Source organism: Hipposideros armiger, unplaced genomic scaffold (assembly GCF_001890085.2).
Source record: "Hipposideros armiger isolate ML-2016 unplaced genomic scaffold, ASM189008v1 scaffold_81, whole genome shotgun sequence".
NCBI classification, from domain to species: Eukaryota; Metazoa; Chordata; class Mammalia; order Chiroptera; family Hipposideridae; genus Hipposideros; species Hipposideros armiger.
The window spans coordinates 1,177,079-1,188,426 of NW_017731431.1; the positions used below are offsets into that span (position 1 = coordinate 1,177,079).

An 11,348-nucleotide genomic window follows, 5' to 3' on the forward strand; every position below is an offset into this window, starting at 1 on the left:
TCATGACTTTTCCGACAACCCAATAGTTCTTGAATTATTAAAATCTCTTAACATTGACTATCTGGAATTAGTTGAAGAGATGAAAAAATGGTATTATTTTGAATAATTTTTTGTGAAGAATTGCAGAATACATTTTTTATTTTTTGGCTCATCACATTTGAGGTAGTAGTAGTTTAATATTACAATATGACATTTTAAAGTGTTTTATTTTAGTAAGAAATTGATCCTCAAACTGAGCTTTGCACATATGGCAGGAAAGAGATGGTGACTGTGAAATGTTCAGTCATAAGAGAGGATTTTTTCCCACTTTCACAGGACACATAATGCGAATTTAATTTGAAAAAAAAAATGCTACTTTACAAAACCAAGGAAACTGGTTCTCTATGAGCCATATCCCAGTGTACAGAATAGGACTTACCACAGGACAGATTTCTACCACAAATTATGCACATGTCAAGAACTTGTCTTTGTGATTGAGTAGAAAAGGCGTCACTGTTAGGTGGTATTAGACCCTTGTTCTGCTGGATTGTAATGAAATGAAATCTGGGGTGTTACGGACAAGCAGAATGATGAGCAGGTCTCTGTGGCTGCACACATGGCAGTATTTTTTGTATTTAAAAAAACATTTTTTGTGTTTTTCTCTAGTATACATAATTAGTTAAGTTTTAGAGTAAACCTAAAGGATTGTATCCTTTACAAGCATATACTGATGAGATTAGTCTTTAGTATGTATGTTCTAGGAGTGTTGGGAATGTTTTAAATCAACAGAAAACTGTCAAGAGAATTCTACTGTAGCTGTAAACACATGTGGTCTGGAAAATATTTTCTTAAAGATTCAATTTTTGAATTACATGTTAAAACTTTTTCTCCCCTACTCCCAGCACTCCATGTTCTCTTCCTGCAAAAACTTTAGAATTTTTTTTATAGAATTATACCTTGTTTCGTTATTTAGTAAATGTTACTTATAATATTATCATAGCATTTTTTAACATGAAAATACCAAGATACATTTCAGATTGCATTCTTTATGCTTTAGCTTGTCCATATCATATCTTTTCAACAAAGAATATGCCGTGAGAATCCATTTGTATTTGAAGATTTTCCGATTAAATTGTATATTTTCATTGTATAATTAAAAGCTATGGTCCTTGACATAGTATATCTAGATACTTCAGAGGACTTTGTGCTTTACATGTGTAAGCGCTCACTCATGCATGTGAATTGATGGGAGAAGAAGGAACATAAAAAATGTGGAAAAGGAAGTAGATGGAACTAAACGATTTGTCGTAGTGTCCCAAAGGGCAGGTATAATCTGTAGGCTGTCAGATTCCATTATGGGGCCTGATGCCATCCATCAGAGCTGACATTCATAGAGCAGAGGTTAGTGTAACTATAATTATATGTATGTTTATGGAATCTAAACCATGGAACATTTTAGATTTAATCTTTAAATTAAAACATATAATTTATAAGCTTGTTGAGTAGGTATGTAATTATATATTTTAAGAAGGAAGATAGACTTCCTAAATCCTACAAACTTGCCTGGTGTACGTCTACAGCATTGAAATGTGATTTGTAACAACTCCAGGCTGTGTTTTCACCACAGAAGATGTATTAAGCCAGCATTCATGAATATTGCTCTTTAACTTGATAGACCCTAACATTTTCAATTAAATATACCATATTCCATCAATTATGAGACACACTTTAAAAATTTATTTGATAGTGCTTTTCTTTTAACTTCTTAGTGACATAAAATAGTGATGTAGCTAATAATCAATGGCTCCTGAGATTTGATGAAATAGAGTAATATACTCTTGGATTTTAGTAACTATATTTTCATATTTTGTCATTCTGGTTTATAAAAAATCATTTATGTAATTAGTTTAAACATTTTTTTCTAATTTTCTTGAGTTTAAGTACCAAAAGTTTCAAAATCAATTTTAAATATTATAAAGGCAAAGTATACTTTTATTTTTTTTGTATTTTGTTGATTTAGCATTTTAAATCTAGTTTTAATTTATTGCCATGTGCCTCAAGGAAAAATACCTCTCTAACAGTAAAAATGATTTAAAGAAATGTTAAAATTCAGTATGATATCAATATGACTTGCATAACTTTACAATAGATAATAACAGGATTTGCTAAACATAAAACAGATGACTTTTAACGATTACAAACATTTCCCTGTGTCTTAGGCTAGATATGTATTGCTGATAGTAATATAATTTCAGGACCATGTTTTTCTGTATAATGAGTTAATTTATTGGAATTAGAAGGTTTTATGGACTGGGCTAGCTTTGCAAAATATGAACAAGACAAGGATTTATTTTGTTGGGGGTTTTTTTGTTTGTTTGTTTGTTTTTTAGCTGAGTCATCCTGCCACCTGTTGGCAGCTCACTGGGCTCAGCTCGGGCCAGGACTCAAACTGCTGTTGCTCAAAGCTCAAACTCTTGAGCGAGCTCTTAACCAACTGAGCCACTCAGCCGGCCCTGGATTTATTTTGTTTTTAAATAGGGAGCAAAAAGGATAAAATTAAGGAATTATAGGGATCATGTAGTCCAAATTATGTGTCTAATTTCTCTTCTTGGTTCAAAGATTTCCCATAAGTATAATGAACTTCCTTATCTTTTTGCTTTTGGTGATTATTGATGTCTGTGGTTGAGGAGAAAATTGATTAGTGGGCAGGAAATTGGCCTAAATTTAGAAGCTGTCATCTATACTTAAAAATATATATTTCTAATCAATAAGCTGAAAAACTTGGACTTACATGTAAAATTCCATATTTGATCCCTTCATCAAGATGCTTATAGTGTGCATATAAAGATACATTTACACACATGATTGCACAAGAGATGATATGTGATCGATGCATGTTAGAAGCACAAAGAACATATTTGCCTATTTTTTTCCTCACAGTCTAGAATATTCCTTCTTTCTTTGTCTGGCCAACTGTTACTCACCTTTTACCTGTTCAGTTCTGGTATCCCTTCTTAATTTAAGTTTTGTTTTTAATTATAAGTTATATATAATTATTGTAATATGTATACACACAGATTACCATTATTGAAATAAAATATAAACACAGAATAGTGCAAAAATTGTGAGTGAACAGTTAGATAATTTTTCCTAAAGTGAATTTACTAATGTAACCACCACCCATATTCAGAGGAGTGAAAATTACCGACTATCTTATACCACTTACAAAATGCAACTCAAAGTGTTTTAAAGAATTAACGTAAGTCATGAAACTCTAAGACCCCTTGAAGATAACATAGAGAAAAAGTTCCTTGACATTGGTCTTGGGAATGATTGTTTTGAATACGACAGCAAAAGCACATACAACAAAAACAATAATAAACAGGTAGAGCTAATCAAATAAAAAATCTTCTACATAGCAAAAGAAGCAGTCAGCAAAATGTAAAGACAACCTATGGAATGGGAGAAAACGTTATCATACTATCTGTCTGATAAGGAGTTATTATCCAAAATATGTAAGAAACATAAAGCTCAATAGCAAAAAAAAAAAGGATACAATTAAAAAAATGGACAAAGGACTTGAATAGGCATTTTTCCAAAGAAGACATACAATGGCCACCAGGTACATGAAAAGATTTCAGCATCACTGATCATCAGGGAAATTTAAATCATAATCACAATGAGATCTCACATCTATTAGAATGACTATTATCAAAAAGGCAGGAGATAACAAATGTTGGCAAGAGTGTGAAGAAAAGGGAACCCTTTTGCACTATAGATGGAAATGTAAATTGATACAGCCACTATGGAAAACAGTATGGATGTTTTTCAAAAATTAAAAAGAGAACTGCCATATGAGATAGCCATCCCACTACCTAAGTGTTCAACAGCAGATGAATGGATAAAGAAACTGTGGTATATATGTACAATGGAATATTATTCAGCAATAAAAAGAAGGAAATCCAGCCTTTTTCTACAACATGATGGACATTAGAGGCATTATACTAAGTGTAAAATAAGACAGAAAAAGACAAATACTGTATTTCACACACGTGGAATATAAAAAAGCCAAACTCAAAGAAATAGAGTAGTCACCCCAATAAACTTTAATAAAAAAAAAAAAAAGAAGAATAAAAAGACATAGAGTAGAACGGTGGTTGCCAAGGGCTTGGGGGTTGGGAAATGGGGAGATGTTGGTCAAAGTGTACCACCTCCCAGCTATAGGATGAATGTATTCTGGGGATCTAATGTACAACATGGTGACTATAGTTAATAATACTGTATTATATATTTGTAAGTTGTTAAGAGAATATACCTTAAATGTTATCAGCATGTGCGCACGTGCGCACGTGCACACACACACACACACACACACACACACGGTAATTATGTAAGGGCATGGAAGCATTAACTAACCTAACCTTATTGTAATCATTTTGCAGTATAATATGTATATATGTGTGTGTGTATATATATATACATATATATATATATTTGATACATATATGTATCAAATTATCACATTGTATACCTTAAATTTACACGTCACATGTCAATAATAATCTCAACACAGACAGGAAAAAAAAGAGAGATAAAATGACTTGCCCTAGGTCACAATGTTTTAAAAGGCAAAAGATAATAATAGTATTATTAACATTTAAGGGAATTACCAGATGAATTGGTTCTGGAAAGTCTTAGGTTCTGTCAAGTCCTTTGGTTTTGCTGTCAAATGGATGAGCGTTTTAAAATTGAATATGCCAAATTTTTTGCACATTGGCGGTGTATAACATCTCACCTATGTCATTTTCCCAGTGGACAGGCTGAAATTGGAACAGTTTGGAATAATGATTTTTATACTCCTTAGGGAAGAAGCACATATATTGAGAGAAATTTAAGTTGACAGTAAAAATATTGACAGTTAACCCATGCCCTAATGCTGGAACAAATGGAAATGTCTTAATGTGAGTTCCAATTCATTAAAGAAATGTGACACTTTATTTTCTAGCCATTTTAGTTTAGAGAACTGAAGTAATGAAATATTAGTAATATAAATGAAGCAAGCCACTTCTCACTATGCTGAAAGTAAACTATAGAAAACAAAATTCTAGAATGTATTTTTAAGATTTGGTGGTATAGTTTTTTGATATCTGAAAAATTTGATTTTGCAATTTAATTATCACCACATTATTATATCTGAAAGTTAATTATAAGAAAGAGTTGGCACAGCATTCTACATTCATGGTGAGATAAGTAGCTAAGCTTTGTGTTTCTTATTATAATTTAATGGTGTACTTTGTAGCTTTCCTAATATTTACTAATTATAAGCTTGCTTATTTTATTATTTTATGTGACGTGAATTTATAGTTTGGAGAATTACTGAAAAGCATTGTTAGTGATTCCTGAGTGTATTTATAATAATATATTGGGTTATTTTAAGTTTGTCATTTTTCAAAGTAGAAGTTTTGTTTAAGTTTATTGTAATAGAAAAGAGATGTTAATTAACGCACAGTGAATGTTTCAATCCATTTTACATCTCAAAATTCATTATATATCTATTTATACTTTATTCCATGGGCATATTTTTTTTTCCATAAAATTCGATGTGACCTCAACATTGCCATTTAGCTTTAGCAAATTAACTAAGTAGCTTTGGATTTGTAGTATTTCACACCTTAGGTATGAATTCCTTAACCTATTTCATTACAGTTTGCCAATTAATGTGTTGAAATACAACTGCTAAATTTTTTGGTTAGTGTAGTTCATTTCAAAATGGTACCAGTGATACATCTAATAATGTAAAGGTTATATGGACAAATTTAGATTGCACATTTGTTAGGAATTTATATATTATTTGCAATCTAAAAAAATTAAAGACTATTATCTTTCCCATTGGTGAATTCAAAACACACATGAAATAACAACAAAAATGTTGCGAGAACAGTCTGACCCCCATCTCAGTGTTAATCTCTTCAAAGCACAGTTGTGTTGTGATTATTAGCAGTCTCTATAATCTGATATGCTGGATAACAAGCTTTGGTTTCAATTTGTTACCTAATATCTTCTTTGAATTATCCACATATGGGATTATTTCCTAATGTAATGTTATTATAGTAGAAGATGTTATTAAATTTGCCATCTTTTTTTCTGCCGCAGTATGCTTTTAGAGGGCACAAATACTTCAACATGTAAAAAGCGAATAGATTATTATATAATTAAGCTTCATGTCAAATGGCCTGCCTCTGTGAAGTTCACATAAATACCCAGGGCCTACCTTCTGTCTACATGCCCTGGATCTGGAGGGACTAACTGGGTTTCCAATATCTGCTAGTTGTGCTGTGGTACATATATTAGTTTGTAGTATAAAGCACTGCATTTAGTAGTTAATGTATCAGTAGTCAAGTTTCCTCTACATTTGGATTCTTGGTTTCTTTTCAATCTCCTATTAATGCCTTGTTCACTTTTTTGTCTCTTTTGAAATAAATGCCATAATCAGTATATGCAGGCTTAAAATATAGGGTCATTTGTTTTTTACATTGTAAGAAGCTTTTAAAACACTTTGTGTATTTTGTGCACTTCACACTAAAACTTACCTAATACCTCATTGAGTTTTAAATAACTTTAATATCACAACTTTGAGAAAGGTCCTCTTGAAGTGACCATTGTCTACAGTGAATTAGATATCATTCTGGGATATTTTAACACTTTTCATTTGATCTGTATGTAGGCGGCCAATCATATTTCTTTTTGAATGACACAGTTGAAAGTTAAAGAGTGAGTATATGTGACTTTTTCCCCTTCTTAAAAAGATTTTCTTTTCTTGTCTTACAGATGCTTGTGACCACACCAGAAAAGTGGGATGTAGTGACGAGAAAGAGTGTTGGGGATGTAGGTCTTTCCCAAATTGTAAAGCTCCTTATTCTTGACGAAGTTCATTTGCTGCATGAAGATCGAGGACCAGTATTAGAAAGCATAGTGGCACGCACTTTACGGCAGGTAAGAGGAAGTTACTGAAAAGCTTATATTTGAGGGATGAGTAACTTTTTAAACTTAAATGTAGCATTCAAAGAAATATTCATGTGTTATTTATGGAGATAAAGATTATTTTACTATGGAGAAATCTTCAGCTATTCATTCTCATGTTAAAAGTATCCTATCTTTCTTCCCGCTACGTCTTATTTTATTTAAGCCTCATTAACGAAAATAAATACTAGAAAACTTCTCTTCTAAGCCTGTCTTGCAAAACTAAATCTAATAATGACTAACCAGTATTAAAATATGGTAGGCCATAGAAGAATATTAGAGGTTTCTTCTACTTCTCTCCGAACTAATGTCTTCCCCCTAAAATAAATCTTAACACAATTTTACTTTTTTTCTGATACACTAGATAAAATGAAATAAAATCACCTAATGTCCATAATTTTAATTGTTATTTTTCCAAATGGACATGTATGTGTTTTCTCTAGTTTGTCACTTTAGTGGTTCTTCATAAATAGTACCACCCCAAAATGGTAATTTCACCAATGTCTTGTAATTATTTTTGGTCAGCCCCTCTTTTCATTAAGTGAAAAGATAAAATATGAGTATTAAACTGATGTTCGTTGGTAATTTGTACATATATAGAAAATGGATGAACACTAGTTTTTCAGCCTAATCAAGAACTCTAATTCCTTGACTTCCATCTGTTATTATTTTTTATTCATATTCTCCTGGCTTTATTTTCTTTCTGAAATAGCCAAGACTCCATGACCAATTTGTCTTTTGTTAATAAGTTAACTTATTCCCTGACTACCTGGCAAAATTTCAACCGTGAACCTGCCAAATGATGTCCGTGCTTCTAGCCTCACAGCTTACACATTAGCAGAAAAGATTATACAGTGATATAGACCAAGGTCGCCATACGTTCCTAGGCTCTGACGTTACCTGGATTATTGGGATTACCACGTAACTTCTAAGCAGCTTTTCTTCTTTTCCCCCAAAGTGGTAATTTCCAAGTACCACTAGACACTGTCTTTACTCTTCCCCACCCTGTTATGCCTCATCGTTACATGACAGTACTTCTTACTGAACAGAAATAGAGGCTTTTATGCTTGAAGTCTCTCAGTTTGCATTTCTTCTCTTCTTCCCACCCAGTAAAAAAACCTCAGACCCTTCCCCATAGCTGTCTATACTCACCATTCCATCCCTTGTCCTTTAATTAGAGGCCCCTTCTCCCCTTGCCTTAGACTCCATTCATTCCTTTTACTCCAGTTAGTTTCGCTTTTTTTTTTCCTCCTGTGTCATTAACTCCTTCTTAGTGGGCACTGATTCTTCAGCTTAAAAGAATTATGAAGTCTCTCTTGTCTACTAAAACAACTCCCTCAAACCTACCTCTCTCCAATAACTTCTGCTTAATAAAGCTCTTTTTATCACCTAGCTTCTGGAAATAATAATCCATACCCACTGTTTCCCTTTTGACTTTCAAACCACTGCATTCTGTTTATTGCTCCAACATAGGAAATAAAGTGTGTTTTACCAGGATTGCCAGTTAACAAATCCAAACGATACTTCTCAGACCATTCCTTTTATTACTCAGTTTTATATTTGATATAACTCACCATTTCCTCAATCTTGAAACGTTTTTCCTTTTTGCTGCATGATGCTACCCTGCCCTGGTTTTTTTTCTTCACTTGACTTCTGTTTGCTTTTTCTTAACCTGCTTAGCTGCCCTTTCTTAGGCTCCCTTGCTGTCTCTTTTTCTTACCCTTGAAATGTTTATATTCTCTAAGACTCTGTCACATACTATCATTTTTTATATTAAATATTTACTGAAGGAAAATAACACTTCTGTGCCTGTGTCACCTATATCTTTATAGACAGCCCTAATCTCCCCTCTTGACTTCTAGTCATATCCAAATGCAGTTGTATGTTTCTACTTAGGTTTCCCATAGACATCTCTTGCTAAACATGTCAGAGACTCTTATCTTCCCTGTATATATGTATACATGGCCTCACAGTCCACTTTGTTCTCAAGCCCAAGTCCTGGGAGTCACACTCAAGTTATCCATCTTCCTTTAACACTCCCTCAACCCAGTAACTAGATATCAATTCTTTTATATTTTATAGTCTAAATAGCTCTGATCCAGATCAAGGTATGGGAATTTAATGTTAAAAAGGGAGTATGAAACTTTAGGAAGTCATATTGCATTTTTAAATGTTTTAAAATAATGTTTTTCATCTGGTAAATCCACCATAAAATTCTCAATGGATTAATGATTCAACTATATCAAATAAAATTCTCAGTGCATTAAAGAAAATATAAGAGAACATTTTTAATAACCTTGGAGTCGAGAAACTGTAAGCAAAATGCAGAATTCCAAAGGTTATAAATGTGGCACATGTGGATATGGAAATATTAAAAACTAGTGACCAGGGAAGATGCCTCCAAAAAGTTAAAATCTAAGGCACAATAACAGAAATTATTTGTAGCACATAAAATAAAGCTTTATGTGCATTATATTTAAAAGGTTATCAATTAATAAGAAATATAACTTTTTAAAATTTTTGGTAAAAGCATTTTACAGTAGAAATAAAAATATAGAGAATCATAGAACAGGTACTTAAAAAGAATCCAAATCACCATGAGACATTTCTCTTCTTTCAGGTTAGCAAAAGTGAAAACAGAGTGGAATTTGAAAGCACCCATTATAATTTTAAAAATCTAACCTATGGAAATAATAGCACAGACACATGGATATAGTAACACCACTACTCATTGAGGCCTATTTGGTAATGCAAAACATGTTGGAAACAACCCAATGTCCAGCAAAAGAAGAAATAGTTTAATAAATTATATTACATTCATATAATAAAATGCTACTTTGAAGACTTTAAAAAGAATGAGGTAGATCTGTGTAAACTAGGCTTAAAAGATACTTATGTTATATTTTTCACTGAAGAGGCAAGCTGCCCTATATATGGCACAATCCCACTTGTGTAAAGAAAAAATGTGCAATATATTTATTTTCTCTTTTATTCGTTTATACGCATTTGTTGAACACCTACTATATGCCAGCCACACAGTTCTAGGTACTGTGGATATAGTTACAAAGTTTTGCTCACATTTAAATTTTAGGCTGGGTTAGAGTAGGATGCATTTACATGGGAGGATATGCAACAAGCTGTAAAAGTAGTTTCATAGTAGGGCTGGAATTAGAGGATTTGGGACATGTTAACTTTTTACCACATAAAGTAAAATAGGTGTATATGCACCCACATAGACACACATACATATAACACAAAAGGTTAATTCAAAGTTAGACACAGAACACTCAGATTTTAGCTAATATCTAATTTAAGAATAATTTCAAGGATACATGTATTTGGAAGACACACATAAAGAGAGCCTTGAGAAGTCTGAAACTACCACCACGGCTCTGCAGGTCCTTTCTTGCTGCAATGGACCTGCCCGTATTTTACATGTGAGGTCTCAAAAGAAGCATGCAGGGCATCATTTACATGAAAGAAAGCGATTTTGATCATGGAATGTTTTGATTTTGTACCCTGGTACTTACATAATTAGTGATGTTTTTCAGGGAGCCATGCCACATGAATCTGTACATTCCAGGCTTATTTGGATTCAGCCACCAGAGAGGCTGTGTACATCAGCTAAAAGCATTGCAAAGATAAGGACTTTCCTGCAACAATAGAACATTAGCAGTCAAGTAAATATCATTACATTTACCAGGAAGTCTGTCATTACCCATGTTAACAAAGAAATTTGACCAGGAGATCTCTGTTTTCCACATCCCCAGTTGAGGGAGAAAATAGATTGAAGGCCGGCTGCTATTACTTTCTGAATGTATGTTCACAGACACACACACAACATTATTTATCATGTACACTTTGAAGTGATCATTATAAATTTATAAATATTTCGTAAATGATATATAATTGTATAATGTTATAATTTTGTATATGTAATTTATAAATATAACCTATATAAAGTTAAATATATAGAAACTAAATATATAAAACATATTATAGATTTGTTTACTATATATTATAATTACAAACATGTGTATTAATATGATATAAAAATATATGTGTAATATATATATATATATTACTATATCCTACACATTGGCATCTCCATAATATAATCAAAATCCTATTGTATAGTTTATCATTAGTATGCTCAGAAGTTTTTGATGAATTGCTGTTTGTTATTTTAAGAAAAATTTTCAAATTTCTTAGTTGGACATTAAAGATTATTGAAGCCCTGATTTAATTTTAACTTCTACATATCGTTTAGATGCCATAGGTTCCAGCCATACAAAACGATTTATTCCTCTCTATTTCCTTCCCAACACCCCTGACCCTCTTTCAGAGTC

General features: G+C 32.3%; 1 protein-coding gene across 1 annotated transcript in view; it reads left to right on the forward strand.

Annotated features, from left to right (window-relative positions):
• ASCC3 (activating signal cointegrator 1 complex subunit 3) overlaps window positions 1–11,348 on the forward strand; it is a 311,675-nt gene that overhangs the window by 100,930 nt on the left and 199,397 nt on the right. Inside the window, exon 11 of the mRNA XM_019643638.1 lies at window positions 6,808–6,972. Within this exon, the coding sequence (XP_019499183.1) occupies window positions 6,808–6,972 (165 nt within the window). The remainder of the gene's footprint in view (window positions 1–6,807; window positions 6,973–11,348) is intronic.